The 18521-nt window shown below is 37.7% G+C and overlaps 1 protein-coding gene across 1 annotated transcript in view; it reads right to left on the reverse strand.

Moving 5' to 3' along the window:
- Positions 1-2106: 2106 nt before the first annotated feature.
- The window catches only part of NOL11 (nucleolar protein 11), a 29538-nt gene continuing 13123 nt past the window's right edge, over positions 2107-18521 (reverse strand). Inside the window, exons 9-18 of the mRNA XM_032210269.1 lie at positions 16453-16576; positions 15116-15213; positions 9586-9651; positions 8550-8734; positions 7957-8082; positions 7193-7420; positions 4391-4469; positions 3498-3590; positions 2478-2585; positions 2107-2254 (exon numbers count right to left, since the gene is read on the reverse strand). Coding sequence (XP_032066160.1) covers positions 2141-2254; positions 2478-2585; positions 3498-3590; positions 4391-4469; positions 7193-7420; positions 7957-8082; positions 8550-8734; positions 9586-9651; positions 15116-15213; positions 16453-16576 — 1221 coding nt within the window. The 3' untranslated portion in view covers positions 2107-2140. The remainder of the gene's footprint in view (positions 2255-2477; positions 2586-3497; positions 3591-4390; positions 4470-7192; positions 7421-7956; positions 8083-8549; positions 8735-9585; positions 9652-15115; positions 15214-16452; positions 16577-18521) is intronic.

Raw genomic sequence — 18521 nt, forward strand, 5'->3', positions numbered from 1 at the left:
TGCATAGATAAAATAGCACTCCATGCCAATTCCATCTGCAAACTTGTGCAATTATTTATGAACCTTCCTTAATTAGATGACACTTGAAGTGCAAAGTTACCGTGTCTAGAACAGCACCACCTGCTATTCTAATAATCACTGGAAGTCAGACAGCATGTAAATTTAAATAATAATAGAAGATAAATGATTCTGGGTAAATTTCAGTCTGTTCAATGGCAGAAATTTGTTCGGGCTTTATCAGATAGAAAAACTGAAGGAGCGATGAGGATCATCTAGTTTCCACTGAAATTAATATTGAGTCGTTCTGTTAATGGAGATTCTCAATCACCCAGGTCACGGTTGTCCCAAAGGTACTTTTCAAGAGACAACTGGACGTTTTTCTTTGAAGATGTTTCGCTTCTCATCCAAGAAGCTTTTGAAGAACTGAGAAACCAAACATCTACTCCTCTCCCCCCCCCCCCCCAAAAGTCCAGTTGCCTCTTGAAGAAGCAACCTTGAGTGTCTTTCTGTTGTTCTGGATTTTGGATTGGATTTGGACAAATTGTATTTTGATGAGATTTGTGAATATGATCATGCATCTTGAAACCAGTTTATTGAATGAATGATTAAATCTGTTCCTTTTGTCTATTGGGAAAAGCAGTTGTATCGTTTGGACTATTTGTCACATTTTTCTCTGAAACTCTCCCAAACCAGTCTAATGAGTGCCTGCTAATAGACAAGAGACTGTTTGGATATTGGCGATACATTATTCCCCTTTAGATCTCCAACTATCAGTAAATCATTCTAGTCTCTATCTTAAGCAATGGAACTTGTCAAAGTTACAACTTCTTTTGAGGTGGAGCTGAGAACCGAGGTGGCATAGTGGTTAGAGTGTAGTACTGCAAGCTACTTCAGCTGACTGCTAGCTACAGTTCAGCAGTTCAAATCTCACCAGCTCAAGGTTGACTCAGCCTTCCATCTTTCCAAGGTGGGTAAATTGAGGACCCAGATTGTTGGGGGCAATATGCTGATTCTGTAAACTGCTTAGAGAAGGCTGTAAAAGCACTATGAAGCAGTATATAAGTCTAAGTGCTATTGCTATTTTGACTTGCTCTGAGGGTTTCTCTTTTATGTCTTTATGTTCCTCAAGATATAAGGAGAGCAATTTGCATGACTAAGCTTGAGTTATTATGCTGCTTCTTTCCAGGTCCAGCTTATGTGTAGTTAGTTTATAAAAGCCATCTTTTAAAGATTTTTTTAGAATTTTAAAGTCTTTAAAGACGAGGATAACTGTAGAATTTTGAACTCCTGCCACAAGTTCTTACTGCATTTCAGATATAAAGTTAAAAGGTTGTCTTAGAGCAGGCCCAGGTGACATTCACACATTCATGAGTCTCTCCTTAAGAAACTGCATCTTATCCTGGAGTTGTTTTCAGCCCCATGATCCAGGAAAACATGCATCTGATTTACGGAAGTACCAACTGTGCATTCCATACCTGCTCATACATCCCTTTTTGGTTTGGAATCCAAAGCCTGACACATTCCTGTTGGTTAGTATCAATTTAATACGTTTTTGTTATACTGCTGTAGAATTGTGAAGTACCGTATTTTTCGGACTATAAGATGCACTGGAGTGTAAGATGCACCAAGATTTCAATGCCCCTGGCCCCAGGAGCATTCTGCAGGCCTCCCAAATCTGCGTGCCGAGTTTTTGTGAAAAACAGGTCCGTTTTTGGCAAAAATGGGATGTGCGGGGCAGGGTTTCAGGAAGGCAAAAATGGCCATATTCAGTGTATAAGACGCGCCAACATTTCCATCTTTTTTTAGGGGGTGAAAATGTGTGTCTTATACTCCGAAAAGTACATTAGTTTTGTTTATAAGCTGCTCAAATTTATGCCATGAGAAACTATAAATGTAACTTGTAGAACATCATTCTAGAGACAGTATATTTCCCCTATAACATCATTTGGTATATTTAGTTTAAGAAAGGCCAAATTACGTTTATATCTGTAGTCTTCAGATAAGATGATTAATATGACTTAATAGGGAGAAGATAAATGTTCATCAGAGTGAGAAGTGCACCACAAGTATTTCTCTGAAATAGAATAAATGGCTCTTTACAAGAGATTCATAATAATAATTTAATGAAGTTGTGCGAATTTCAAGTAAGCTTTATAACTTCTATGGAATATAAGCCCTTGTCTTCTGGGTGGTTTATTCTCTGTAAATGTTTCAGACTTCCTTCAATCTTGTTCAGTTCTGAGTAAAAATGTACCTAAAAAGTAAAAGTAAAAATTTTAGTCAACAAGTAAACCTGCATTTTAATATATCATTCTTCATGAGAACCACGTACAGAACTGTCTATGTAGAATGAGTAAAACAGCAGAGATTTATGTTTTTTGTAGGAATGGGAAGATAGATCTAGTATCCCTGTTGTTTACAATAATTACAATCAATTTCTGCTTGTGATTATGGTATTAACATGGAGGAAAACTTACTTGGGCTCTAACAAACTTGTGTAGCTTTGAAAGCAACCCTCTTGCTTCTGGCAGCATAACAACAACGGTGAAGTGAGCATCTAGTAGGAGGCACAACCAGTCCATAATCTGAAAATAAAGTCAAAATACACAATCACCATGAACATTTTAGTATTTAGCCACTAAAATGCAAGTCAGTCTTCTATGTATACAGAATTTTGTTGTGTACCTACTTGCAGTTCAGTCTTTTAATTTCAGTGTTGAAACTAAAAATTTTCAAGGCAGCATAATTATTACTTTTATTTGTTTGCAATTATCGTAAATCTGTGAAGAATTTACCAAATTAGGTATTTCTATAATTTTAATCCCAGGCAAGAGTGACCTTCACATCAGCGCGAATATATTTCTACTACAATTTCCAATGCCTTTTCTCCCATGAAATATAGAAACATTACAGCAATGCAATCTCACTCATAATCACAGCTAGCTGATCAGTTTGTTACCACACATTTAACTAGAAATATTTTGCTATGCTTTAGTTTTTAACATAGGAAGTACAATTTGGGCTACTAAAAACTAGTTAAAAGTGACATCATATTACAGGATGTTCCCAACACATATGGTAAATCAAATAAAAACAAACAAAGGCATTATAGGTGAAGCTCTAATGCAATCACTACAGTCAATATGCTTACATTGTTTACAGGATGCCACTCGTGATCTACAAGCAAGACTAGATTTTCTGTATTAATGGTTTCTTCACTTACAGTACAACAATACATTGAATCAAATTTAGCCATCCCATATTAAATTAATAATAATAAATAGGCCTAAATCTGAATTTACCTGGATTGAATTTAGTAATAGGTGGCAAACAGATCCAATTAATCATTTTCTTAGACAGTCTATTATTACAGTGAGAGCTGGAAAAATTATCTCATTTTTCCAGAGGCACTAAATCTGAGTATGCACCTCTTAAAATATTTCTTTGGGCATATTTAAGAATAACTTGATAGCTTTCGTAGGAAAAATTCTCTATACCTGTTGTATAGTCAGATGAAGTATTCCAGGGAAGTGTGTGGAAGACTCTTTACTACATTGCACATATACGTACTGAAGATACTGGAGGAATAACTAAAAAGAAAACAATAACATTAGATGTTGCTGAATACAACTGTATATACAAAGATCCTTTCAGTCATTTAAAAAAGAATGAATTGTTTTATTTGGTGGTGTAACTGAGACACCCCATATATCAATAAGCAAAATAAATATTTTCCAGACAAAGTTCCTACAGCAAAGTTCCCCTGACCTTTACGCCTTTGCAGACCACCCCCCGGGTGGGTGGGTGAAGGAGGGGGGATAGTTTTGCATGAGCGGCAGGCAAGTGTGCGCACAGTTCTATTTGCTTGTCTGCTGCTCATGCAAATGAGGATGCACACATACTTGCCCAACGCTTCTGTGGCCCAATTCCAAAGGGCTCAAAGCCTGGTAGTGGGCTGCAGCCTGGGGGTTGGGGACCCCTCCCTCCTTTTTTGGAATACAGTAAAGTGAATTTCAGTCTGGATTCTCCTCCCAGATAAAGTCTGATACATACAAAGCAGTCCAGGTGTGGGAGTTAAATTTCTGTTAATTTTATGATGTTCATGTGATTACACAAATATTATTTGTGCATTATTTATATTGACATAATTGAAATTTAACACACATTCATACATAACAGGCATCTCTTCTGCTAGAAGAGAATAAAAATAGTTATCGGCTTACAATAGTTCATTTAGTGACCGTTTTTTACACTTACAACCGGGTATCTTAACATCTGTATCTAAACATTAAACTATCAGATATAAAAGGGACAACTTTAGTGAAGTGTCATAATCAAGTGTAAAATTAATTTGAATTACTGAATTCTGAAGGCACAAACCAATACTTACTATGACTTCCTTTGCCGAGAGGTCTTTCAAATGAGGTAAAATAAATGTTTCACTGTAAGCTGAACAAATAATTGTATTTCTGCATAAGGTAGAGATACTGAGTCAAGGATATACTTCTATTCAGATGTGTCTTATTTTATCCCTTCCCCCCTTTAAAAAAAGTACTTTTAAAATTCAAATATATATATATTAAATTAACAAGTAAAGCAGCCTTTGTTTGTCAAACAAAGACCTGAATGATCCAAATTACAGAACAACAAGAATCAAAACCTGGGCACTTTGCAAATTAAAACTGCTGGTCCTAACAACAATTCTACCAAGTCTTTCAATCTACCAGAAAGAGAAAAAAATGTGACCAGTCCTTTACCTATATAGATTAGAAAGGGTTAACAGTGATTATGCAAGTTGATATTTCTATGCATACATCATGAACGCCAACGTCAATTTTTCAGTGAAGATTTAGCAGAACCAAATAGCAGTATTGCTACTTCTTGATTCAAGAGAAAAGAATTCCTTTCTGCAGACCGCTTAGTGTAGAGAGATAAAGTTGGGACTGAGGAGATGAGTTAAAAATAAACATATTGAGCAGTGGCTCCTCAAAGAAGAAATGCAATTAAGGAATGCAAAGACTTGTTTGGTCTTTATCTTTGCAATCAGATATTGTAGCAATGCAGCAGAGAACAGTACATGTAATCCTTTACTTTTCAGAGGAATTACTATAAGATTTACTTCTCACTGTATCCATTTGATTCTAGCACAATAGTGGGAGACTTATGGCTCTACAGGTAATTTCCAAAACATCATTCCTGAGTAGACACATTGTCTAAGGTGTGGCTCAAGCAAAATTGTTAATATTCTAGTGTGGTGTGCTAGTAAAGTCTAATCTTGTGGCACTTTGTTGAAAAATAGCCATAAGACAAATGAGGTTAGCAATTAAGACACTTTCAGACTTTAATAAATCTCATACACAACTTTGCTTCAGCTGCATACATATTTTTGTATCAATACTGGTAAAATTTGTTACAGATATGATAAACAATCTAAATACAATCCATAACAAAATCTATTTTCACATATTATTTAGGTCAACCAATTATTTCTATTAAAAACAAGCTACATTGATCGGTATTTCAATATTTTATTTAGACTTTTAAAAAAATACCTTACTATATTTTTTAAACATAGCTATTTCAACAAATGTTCTTTATGCAGTGGTTTCCTAAATGTATACTTTTATGTAAATTTTGGAGCCAAGACTGAAAGAAGTTGCTAGAATTTGTTCATTGCTTTTTGGTGCATTATTACATTTTGCTTCCAATTAATAATAATAATAATAATAATAATGTGTGTGTGTGTGTGTGTGTGTGTGTGTATGTCAGGGACGTGCAGTCAGGGGAGGCGGGGCCTCACCAGTGTCATGAGGAAAAGAATTTTTAAAGTAATTAAAAAGGCTAAGGTAGTTGCTGCCAGACTCCAGAGTCACAGTGACTCTGAGTCTGCTTAGTGCTAACTGTAGGGGGAGGCGAGAGAACTATGGGCCTCCTTTGCATAAGGAATTTTTTGCCTTTTAACCCTTGCTCAGAGTTAAGCAAGGGTTAAAAGGCATGATTTTCTCGCCTCCTGATCTGGGAGCAGCAAATCATGCCTTGCTTAAGTAAGTTGCTTTTTAAATTTTTTACATTTTCATCATGGCGGGCGGACAAGAGGAGAGTCGAAATCCACAGCTGGAAAAAGTATGTGGATTGGACGGAGGGAGGGGGGGATTCAAAATTATTGTAATTTAATTTGTAATGTTTTATTGTGAGGAATTTGTGTGTGTTTCTTTCTTCACAGCAGTGGGGTCGGAGGAGGCGGGGGGGGGGTGAGGCGGCGGAGCGTGGCAGGGACGTTCTCGCCGCTGTGTCCAACAGGTCAGGGGTCTTGCGTTTATGTCCACCATAAACGCGAGACGCCTGGCCTGTTGGACACAGCGGTGGCGGGCTGGCGCTTGCTTTCTTTTGCCAGGCCCCTCGCACCCGCGTCCAGCCCGCTGGAGCTTGCCGCACCGGGGGAGGAATGGGCTGGGTGGGCTGGCTGGCTGGGGAGGGGGGAATCATGGCCGCTCAGGCCCCGTCGGCAGGGCTTTGAAGTCTCGGCGCCGCGTCCACCATAGAGCGGGTCCCGGTACCGCTCTATGTTGGACGCAGCGTCGGGGCTTCGGCGCTTGCCTCACCAGCCATGAAGCTCACCGCACACCACTGGTGTGTGTGTATGTATACATACATATGTATATGTATATGTATATGTATACATATACATATACATATACATATACATATATATATATATATACACACATACATACACACACACACAGTGTCACAACCCTTGGTATGCCCAAATATGGGAGGGAGCATACTACTTCCTTTTTCTGTCTTTTGGCTCACCCTAGGAGCCATCCAGGCAGAAAGCCATTTTTTTTATGTTGCCTTTGTTACATTTGTGTTGCATTTGTGCTGATAAATAAATAAAGGGAGACTAGTATAGATCTATTTCAAGCTATTTAGCTCTCATCAGCTAGCCATACCCTTACTAGGAATAGAACCTGGGCTGTATTACATATTAGGCAGTTGTATTAGCCACTAAGCACTAATGGAACACACACACACACACACATACATTTACATTGTTAAACCACAATCAATTCAGAGGCCAAAGACTATATCTGAGGGTTATCATTTTCAATTCAGATTATACTGAATAAGAGGAATAATGATATTTTCTTTTTAATCATTCACATCAAAAATATATTCCAAAAGATACAGTAAAGTTGCTTTGCGTGGCCCAACTGGACATATTTCACTTAGTTCTATTTCTTGGGATTTTTGTATTGTCTGCGTATCACAGCTATCTTCCTCTATGAGTTCAAAAGTGCAGCCATTCTGTACAACTTTAGACAGTTCATCCATTTTGTTGTTTTGAACATTATGAACATGATCTGGTACAAAATCTGAATTCATATTCATTGTTTCAAGGTGGTCATCACCAATGCTACAAAGAAACAAAATGTCCACAGATACTCAAATTAGTTTAAAATGTTATTTAAATCTAATCCTGAAATTGAAACCATAAGAAATCTAAGACAGATTGTTTGCTGTTAAAATAGAACATAGGGAAAAATTAGCTTTTGGCAGGCAAAATTGATAGGGATAATAGTACATCAAGGGTGATAAAAGCCATTATTGGTTAAGTGTTTGAAGATGAATTTTTCTCAAGCTGTATCAATTAAAAGAAAAGAATCCACAATCTGGATTTTATAAAAGCAAAATTATTTAGAATTGTGCAGTATTAAGTAGACCTAAATAAATAAGCTTGTAAAATGAAAAGTTCTCCAAAGAAAAAGAGATGATTTATAGTAGCTGTCATTTCTTCAGCTTGTCCACATGCAGATCTAAGACTAGTGTCATCTTTTTAGAGCCTTTTTATAAACACAAATTAAACGGGGGGGGGGGAACCCCACTATTCAAAACAAACTTTTGCAAGAACTATTAATACATTTAAATATAAATGGAAGTATATATATTTACCTCAGAAAAATCTTCAGGCAAGTACAAATAACTGCTTCAGGGATATCAGGAAATTGCTGCAGACAGAGTTGCAAGAGATGTATATCTGTTTTCTCCACTGCAATTGCCATCAGTTCTGGACACATGCTGGAAGATAAAATAGTGAAGTTAACATTATGATTGGTTACATAGTCAGCCACATGTTTAGACTGGATTTGGCGTTTGTGTCCACCCTCTGAATCCCTATTATTACTATTATTTTCTCCTGCCCTTGTTTATATATAGAACTCAAGATGATATACATATCGAATACTCCTGGCTTTCTATTTCCCTCACAATAATAACACTGTGAGGTGGATTGGGGTTGAGAGATAACAACAGGTCCAAAGTTACCCAGCTGGAGGCCTAGAACTCAGCCTCCTGGTTTTTAAGACAGCACCTTCACCATGACACCAAACTAGCACTCTACTGTGTTAATGTTTTATTTTTTTTCTGGACGTTTTTCCATACATGTTTTAAAATTTTTCTGGTTTATAACATAACCAAGTCCTGAGAGCTATTGCTACAAAAATGTGAAGCAGGCTGTTTGTTAGAAAATATTAGATATTTATTACCTATAAGAGAGGCCTTGTGTTTGAATTAGTTGTACCAAGCAACTGCGAGGAAAGAATGAAGATTCTGCTTTACATCTATTCACAAGAGCAGATATTATATATCCAACTGAAGCTTGAAAGACTGTCACTGGAGTGCTAGACAAAAACGCCAATAGTTTTTCTTCTACAGTATTCTGAGAAGCACCCTAAAAAAAAAATATTTTACTTATTTCTTCCAACTTAATTATTTCTTTTGTTGCTAACAAAACTATTAACTATTATTAACTACTGGAGTAGTCACCCAACATGGTTATTGTAAGAGTTTGGTCCATTAATTCTTTTTTTAAAATTCTTTTTTATTTATTTTCAAACAAACACAACACATAAAATCTTCCTTCCTACTGTTGAAAGTGTATCAGTTGGTTACAAAAGGTTTTCGTGCATCTCTTCCACAGTCATCAAACATACTTCATATTGACTCAAGTATTTTAACTCAGATATTTATACATATTATCCTTATACCTCCATTTATATTTGACTATAATTATTATTATAATTATCATAAAATATACTGAAATTTAATACATAACCACATACTGGCATTTCATTTAATATTTCTAAAATCCTCCAATAACACTGAATCCTTATGTCCTATTCTAGCTAAACATCCATAATATTTAATAACAGACTTTTCTAATCCTCCTTTCCAGATCGCTGTTGGCAATTTTCATCTAGTTTCCTTATATTATACTCATATATATGTATATAGGTTGTCATCATTATCCCTCCTTTATTTGACTATATCCTGTATCATAATATTGTACCCCTAATAATCAAAACTTAACTGTATCTAACTTAATTCACACTGACCAGATTTGTTAATTACACTTAAAAATGCTAATTAATATAATCATGAAATTCATCTTTAATTTGGTTTGCTGATACTTAAAGAATTGCAAATTAACAACTCATTTCACTACGCATTTGTACATAGAGAAAATGCCACTAAAGATTGCCACGTCACCCTTTGTTTTCAATATGGAGTGTTCATAATTACCTTAATAATGTTAAGAAGCTGTTCCACTGTCAGGGTACCTTCTTGAGCATTCTTTCTTGATCTCAACTGCAATATTTGACAAAGAAATTAAGATTCTCTGTAACAGGTAGGTAACATTCTTTCAAAACTAGTAATCAAGATTATGTCTTCAATGAGATCTCCATTCTAACAGGAATCCCTGATTCATTTATTATGAAGGTACCATCTGGGCAAGAAAGACATTATCTGATGAAAAGGATCATGTGACCTAGATTGTCAGCATTCTAAGTAATGCATCCAAAGAAAACAGAACTCTGAGGCAAATGAGTTCCTCAAAGAACAGTTTATTGGCTACATCATATTGGCACAACTGGTGAAAGCCGACTCTGAAATTTCCCACCTGATTAAAAGTAAAAGTTGTCCCGTTCCTCCAAGCTGTCCAAGCCAAATGCTGGCCAGTCGCTTGGTTACTTGCTCCTCCTCTGGCCAGCCACCTGTGAGAATGTCCTGAGTTCCCACAGGAAAACTTTGTTTTGGCTACAAAATCCCATCTAATAATTTATTTCCCTCTCACTGTTGTGTGACAATCACCTGAAGCATCCAAGCTGGCTTCAGCCAGGCTCACTTCAAGGTTGATACAGGCATTCTTAACACATATGTCAGCAGTGATTTTACCCACTACAAATGTTAACAAATACATTTAAAAGAGTCCCTTCTATACCACAAAAACTCACGCTCCAGAATGGATGCAAAACAAACTGTGTAATAGGAAGAAATATGATGCCACCGCTGGCCTTGGTTAGATTATGCTGAAATTGTTAATAGAACTGGCTGTAGTTTGGATGCCTCTAATACATCAAACCAAAATTAGGCCCTGAGATGTGCAGGACAAGTCATGCAGAAGTTGAGAAAGTGAGGTGCTAGGGTGTAGTGCAAATGCAGGAAGGCCAGGGAAAGAGGATGTGAGTGCATGAGAAAGCAAAGAGGCCTGGAAAGGATGTTTGTTTGTGAGTGTGAATGAAGGAGGATGATCTGTGTATAAGTGAGTGAAGGGGGGAAAGGAGGGTGTCATGTGTGTAAAGCCAGGCTGAGGAGGGGGAGATTTATCTAAGTGCACAACCTTACCTACATGCTTCCCCAATGATCTGGCTAGTGGCAGACTGGCAGGAAAGATTGCAAATGGCAATTTTATAATAACAGGACACTGCAGTCATTCTTAAATGAGAGCTGGTTGGCAGTTGTGTAACCTTGGGGGCTGTGCAACAGTGGAAAGTTTGAGAACCAATCATAAGTCCCTTGTTAAACATGGTCATAACTCTGAACAGTTGCTGACAAATGGTCATAACTCGAGTTTTGTATGAGTTTTAGTGCTGCCTTAGGAATAAAGCTACCTGGATGACTTAGGGATAATCACTCTCTCTCAACCCTAGGGAGATGGCTACAGCAAACCACTTCCAAAAATCATGCTAAGAAAACAATGTACATGGACTATAAAATGAGTCAAAATCACAAAAAAACAAAAACATCGCTTTCCTCACAACTTCCCGGTTAGGATTAGATCAGTAAATGTTGCTTACTGGATTGTTTGAGGGACACAAGTTAAAATCTGAAGAAATCTTCAACATTATGTGAATATTATGTATTATTACACTATAATTAATTAATCAGCATTTGCCTGTCCCAGGTCTTTGGGAAGGACTTGATAGGTGGATAAAAATACCAAATCCAATATGAACTTCTGGCTGACTTGAGATGAACTAAATAATATAAATATTATAGAAATAGAAGAACTGTGGCAAAAGAAAGCAATAGTAATAGGTGCCTTGGGTGCTCTGGCACTGGCAAAGTCACCATCCGTCAATTGCTACAGGCAGCTTTACTCGGAACAGCTTACATCCTGCAGTAATGTATCTGTAACATCATCAAATATCCACATTTGCTTATCCCAGATCCTTGGGAAAGACTCACTAGTCTGACTATCTGGCTGTGTGACAAACCATATTAAAATTGCATTGTAAGATTATGAATCTTATGTGAATATCTCAGCTCAGTTAATACATTTTGTGTTTTGAAAAAAAGAAATGGTGTTCTGAGAATCAAGGCTAGAAAGCCTGGGTTAGCAACCACATTAGAGACTTGTGTGAGGGCTGATGGCAACTGCTTCAGAGGTGCATTAAGAGAGAACAGCTTTTCCACTTGTTCAAAGATGATCCAGCTATTTCTTTCTATTGATGGGAGCCCCCTAGTGATCCCATCAAGAACTGCCATGTGCTGATTGGTTCCAAAATGACAACTTCTACTGCTGTTAAAGAAGGGGAAAAGAAACTTCCATCAAAGTCTATGGAAGGCTTTTCCTAAAAACATGCTGGGGACACTTTTAAAGTTGGGTGACTTTAATACTCCTTTAAACACAAACATGCTGGCTGCAAGAATTTTTCTCTGCAGCTTCTGAAATACGCCCCCCCCCCCCCAAATATGATGGAGGTTGAAAAAAGGGCAAGAAAAGACTCAAGAAATACTTAGATGAGCCAAAAGCCTTATCATATAACAACAGTAATACAACGATGCATTGGAATATCTGCAAGAAATATAACTGGCTTGCAGGCAAGAATTGGTGGGACCACAAAATAGAGAAAGTAATACCATCTTTCCCCAAAAATAAGACAGGGTCTTATTTTCTTTTGACCCCCAAAATATGGATTGGGCCTTATTGTTTTGAGGTTGTCGGGTGGCTGCCCTCATGCAAGCGGGCGCCCGGAACAGGAGCCAGGAACAGCCTCAGGGCAAACAGCTCTGTTGCGCTGTCGCAGTAGGGCAACATACCAGCCATGAGGTAACCATGCTCATGAGCCGCCACCCGGCAACCCCCCTTTCTAGCCGGGCAGAGAGCCACTCACGGACCCAGTAATATCCCAAGAGGCACTAATCTGCGTGGTGCTCTGCCCTCCCCCCTAGCTTACGCGGCTTGACGCATTCGTGATACCCTTAGGTCAGTGCATTGCGCTCTGCCCGGCTGGAAAGGGAGGTTGCGCGAGTGCCTGTTCCGTCCCCAGCTCGTGTGCCTCCCAGCCTCACCATGCCCTGGTCCAGCTCTCCCTGCAGGGCCAGGGTGCTGCTGCCGCGGCGCTCTGACCATAACCTATTCTCTGGCTTCCAAACTCCGGAGATCCACAGCTGAATCTTCAGGCAGCGGCCGCTCTGGGAGTACGCTCTATGATTGTGAACTGGCTGCCAGCAGAGCGTATTCCCAGAATGTACAACCATAGAGCGTATTCCCAGATTGGCAACTTTTAGAAGACTCGGCATTCTACCTCCGTGCTTTGGAAGCCGCAGAAAAAGCCGGGCAGTGACGACACCAGAGATGCCCTGGTTCTTCAGGGAGAGTTAAGCAAGGGCATTGTGAGGCTGGGAGGCGCACGAGCGGGGAGTGGAAAAGCCACTCACGCAACCGCCCTCTTCAGCCATGCAAAGCACCATTCACTGACCTAGGGGCATTCCGAAGGCACCAAGCCGTGGGAGCTGGAGGGTGGCTTATGCGGCCTGGCGATACCCCTAGGTCAGTGAATGGCACTGTGCCCAGCTAGAAAGGGGGTTTGCTGGGCGGTTGCTCGGCTGCTGCAACAGCGCAACCCAGCCATTCGACCCTGACGCTGTGCCCGGCTCTTCAGGGGCCCGCTTGCAAGAGAGCAACTGCCCGGCAACTCCCCTCTCCAGCTGGGCAAAGTACCACTCACTGACCTAGTGGTATCCTGAAGGTGCCAAGCAACGCGATCCTTTGCCCTCCCACCCCATTCCTGTGGCTTGGCGCCTTCGGGATACCACTACGTCGATGAGTGGCACTTTGCCTGGCCAGAAAGGGGGGGGGAGGTTGTCCAGAATGCTTATTTTCGGGGGAGGACTTACATTTTTGCCCACCCGAAAAATGTGGCATGGCCTTATTATCAGGACATGTTGTATTTTGGGGAAAACATGTTAGAAAATGAAGAACCTAAGGTGCCCTGAGACCTTAGAATTCAAACACACTGATACCTGCTGCGTTAACACCTCAGACTTAACAACTGTCGAAAAGAAAGACAAAAAAGTTTAGACAGTGGAAGTGACAGCACAGCAGAAGAGAAAAAAATGGAGAGAATCACAAAATACAAAGACTTACAAATAGAAGTAGAACAACTATGGAAAAAGAAAATGAAGACAATACTTATAGTGGATTTGCCCTGGGTGCAATCTCAAACATCTGGAGCACCACTTGCACAAAATCACCATCAGTAAATTGCAAAAGGTAGTTTACTTGGAACAGCTTACATCAATGCAATGAAACATTTAACATCAACTCACAACATCTGCCCATCCCAGATCCTTAGGGAGGACTCAATAGATGAATACAAGTACCAGCTCCAATCTAAACAGCCAGCTGATTATGCAACCAACCATAATAATGTCACATATTCCTTAATTTACCTGGTAATTGTCACATGCTTCTCCTACAACAATACAAACACACATATAACACACACTCATGCTCTAGGTTGGAAATAAATAGCCTCAGAAATAATGCTATGAGATATAATTAATTAGTTAATTGCATTCCATTTTCTACTGTATACATTTTTAAAATGTTGAAATACATGTTACTATAAAGGCAAATGATATATACATGCACACATTTTGAACCTTTTAAATGCTAGTATACTCAACATATGCAAGGTAAGATCAAGGGCACATTCCTGGAGAAAGAAGTTGCATTTAAGTAAGAGAAAGAGAGTGCTCTGTTCTCATAAATTTTGTATCTCAGAACATCACAAGGGAGAAAAATCAACTCAAGATTTTTCTTTTCTTCCATTTTCAAGCTAATTCTCCATAATCACTAACCCAAGCAACAGCTAGCCATGCCTGAGCACTCATCTTTCTTGATACTGATAAAAACACACAAATGGAAATATGCTAGCTCACATTAATTCCATTAAAATTTATGCTTTCCTGTCCATCCACAAGGTGGCACACTGGCCCTTTGTGGGGAAAACACAATCACATCATCCACCACTGTTTACACAAACCTGGACAATTAACAAAAGCAGTTGAGAATTTTTAGGGTTAAGCGGATGGCTATTAATTATGGATTCCACTATGCAGTGATCGGTAAAGTAATATTAAGGTAGTAGTATAAAATATTTTGGTCTGAAAATATAGAGTTAATGAGTATGTACATCATAGAAGTTAATTACCAGGCTTAGCCTACATGGAAATTAAGGTTTGACTGGTCATAATTTTTCACATCAAGTTTAGGGAGCATAACTGATTAATTTTGTTTCAAGTCATCTGAAGAAAAACCTTTCAGAAATCAAAAAGGTTGAAAAAAAGCAATTACATAATGCCATATTACTTTAGTATTAATTCAACCATTCAATTTAAGGGCCATGCAACTTCATGAGACCTTGTTATCATTCAGCAAAATCAGAATATTAATAATCTATACTGGGCTGAATATATATAAGAAATTGTATTATACACATAGGAAGGGCAATTAAAAATAATCACATCAAAATAAACATACCGGCCTCTTAGATTCATCTTTAGCAGCTTTATCAGGTTCGGCACAGATTATGCCATCTTCCTGAAGCCTATTCCAATCAACAGGCAGAGTTTTCATTTCTGGAAAAGAATTTTAGTTCAAAGAATGCAAAATATTTCTTGTTATGTTTCTTTCCACCCCCACCCCCAACGCAAACAGCCAGGTTCCTGGCAATTTGTTCATCTTCTGACTCAAAAATGTACAAGAAAATATACATTTTGATCATATGTTTCAAAAAGTTTTTATTTAGGATCCTGTGATGACAAAATTTCTGTCATCCAGTTCTAAAGATCCTGCATTTTGTCATTCAGAAAATATTCAATTAGATATTCTTTCACCTTATAGAAGATTACCTGGATTATTTAATTGGATTCTTTCCCCTGATTCTTAGTAGAAATAATACTGCAGTGTTAAAAGAAATATAAGCAGCAAGAAATAGACCTTGGTCCTAAAAACTAAACATGCAATTTCCTTCAGGGTTCTGTGTGTCCTTTAAAAAATGATGTGGGTACTTTTAAAAAGGTGCTGCACTCCCACATATTCTAGAATACCTCTTCTGAAACATTTTTAAAGCTTTTCCAGTCCTTTTTTTTTAATGCTGGCTTCCCACAGCTTCAAAGTCCTGCATGAACTTCCTCATATTTGCCTGTTCTCTTCTTCCACAGTGCAAATTTCTCCTCCCCTTTAAGTTGTAAGCTGGTTAGTAGCTCCCTTTCCTTATCATTTAAAGAACCATAAACACAGATGAACTTCAATCATTAAGAAACCGTTTTATTGGGGCATTTTAAAATCAATTCAGAATTTTCAATTAATTGACTAATAAATATTACAGTTGGTTATATTTAAGAAATAAGCAGGAAAATTGTCACCAGTTTTATTAATTGCATTCTTAGAACTTGGAGGAAGTCATTATAGCTTTAGTACTAAAAAGCCTGAGAACTAGGCCTTCTAATTTTTCCCCTCTTTATGACCCTGTAATCCCTTTTATTGGGGTGAAGTCAGGGAGACTAAATGGAGCTGAGGGTTTATGGCTCAAATGCCTTTCTTGATGCCTATGCGGCATTCACAGCAGATATCTTTTCCTTGTACCCTGATAAAGGAACATTTGTTGCTACCTAGGATTGAACTCTCAACCTTCTGAATGGGAGGTGAGCATCTTCACCTCTAGGCCACCACACTACTCAACTATGCCTTATACTAATAAGCAAAGCATAATATAAATTCTTTTGGTTTTAACTGTTTTTAACTGTTCAGAGGGTGCTGTACATAAGTGCTACTGCTATTGCTATAATTGAAAAATATTGCAGTCAAATTCCTACCAGAAACATATGTATCCTTGCTTTTTCCAACTGCAGCAGCCAAAGAGGATGTTTTGCACTTGTATAGGATTACTTCTAATTCTCTGCCGTGTATTATGAATAGCTTATCATTATAAGCCCAACACTGAAATAAAGAAATACACATAGTTTTTATATATTAGGCAGAAATAGTTAGTGAATATATAGACTTTCAACTTTTATCTTTTTTATAATAATTGAAGGTGCCTTTGGGTTGGAGAGAGTAATTAATGATTAACTTTTCAGAAGAAATTAAATAACAAAATGCGACCTCTATATTTTATACACTAGAAAAGGAACCCATCTTGCCTGGTGTTTTGCAACTTGCCAATTTTAACATTATTTGTTTAATCTCTACTGTGGATAGAGGAGCAAATAAAAATGTTTTTTTGTAAATCATCTAAATGCATTAATTTCATTTTAATCAGAAAGGATTTACATTGGAGCTATGTTTGTTTGTTTAGTGTATGGCATCATACATGGATGGAGCTATGTTAGCCAGGAGAGAGGGAAAGCTATCTGCAACTCAATCTCTTCATTATTACCTGGTCTCTTATTACCGCAGTAGTATCTTACTCTATTGAAACTGGGATTTAAGGCTTCGATTTTTACCTGTCCTAATGACAGGATCCTGGATATAAAGTATCAATAAAAGGCTTAGGAGGGAGATGCCCATTATCAAAGTTGCATGTCTTTTTTTCCAGACCCAAAATGTAGCTTTTTTTGACATATTATATTATACAATTTTAAAAATATTTTTAAAGTAGGAAAAAATGGCTTATGGCTCTGCCTTCTACATATTTTGTAGCTGTATCCATTGCCTTGCTGAATATTCAAATTATGAAGATAATTGTCCAAAATGACTTGCCTCCAAAATAATGTAATTTGAAAATGGAACTATCCATTTTCCTTGTTCCTGAGGCTTAGATATGCTTCTTTTAATTTTTTAGTATTGAACATTTTTTCCTTTTTGAGGCCAGATTTCATTCTTCCAGCAACTTCTAGATATGTCAGCCATGGTACATTCCAGCCTTTGCCCAGTAATCTTTACTTCGTCTTTAATTTATTCATGGGTCTGAGTGGACCACTTTTGGATATGCAATTTACACTTTTCTTACTGTAATTATTTCCAACATGAAAACCATTTAGTGAGAAGCTAATAGTGATATATTTGGATTTACTATTTTCCTTATAGAGGTGCATACTTTTATCAAGCTTTGTCTTATAATGTGTCCTTTTAGGTTTTTATCCTATTTTGTGTTGGGAAACTGCCAGCAAGACTGGATGGAGGAATCAAGCAGGGACCCAGCTTGGAATCTTTGCACAGTTGCATAAGCTTGATCTCCCATAAGATCAAGACCATAAGTTTTAGCTGGTCCTTCCCAGGGGAGATTCTTGTAACTTGGATAGAGAACAATAAAATTGCTTATAGTTCTTCATGGGCGGCTCTGGTTGCTTGTACCTGACATTACTGTTTCTGTACCAGAAACATCTATGGAACCCATTAGTTAGGCCAGCTCCTTCCAATATTGGTGTTCTGTTGCTCTAGGATTTTATTTCACAAAATCTTTTGGCTAATATTATGTAGGAGTTGTTCTTATCACTTTCCAAAAATATCTGTAGATACTAATACAGTAGGCTTTATTATAACCTATCCACAAATACTTAATTTTGGAATGCAATACATTCATCATCGTAGATTTCTGATAAACTCTGCTTACTTGATTTAAAAACATTCTTCTTGTAATTGCCTTCATGGTGTCCCATTTTATAGTCAACAATCATAAAGCTGTCACTTTGGGGGAAAAAGATTGCCCACATTCTGGGGCAAACATTTTATTTGGAATTATGTAGCAAATTAGAATTAAATAAATTGGATTTTAACATTCAAATTAAAGCCCAAAATTATTGGAGCAAATAAATAAGTTTTGTTAATTGATGCTTAATACCCCAAATATCATTAGTCCACAATTTATAAATTGTTTAATGATGATTTAAAGTTAGAATGGTCTTGGGAAAAATGATTTACAACCTGTCCTAAAAGTTACTAC

Source organism: Thamnophis elegans, chromosome 2 (genome assembly GCF_009769535.1).
Source record: "Thamnophis elegans isolate rThaEle1 chromosome 2, rThaEle1.pri, whole genome shotgun sequence".
Classification (NCBI taxonomy): Eukaryota; Metazoa; Chordata; class Lepidosauria; order Squamata; family Colubridae; genus Thamnophis; species Thamnophis elegans.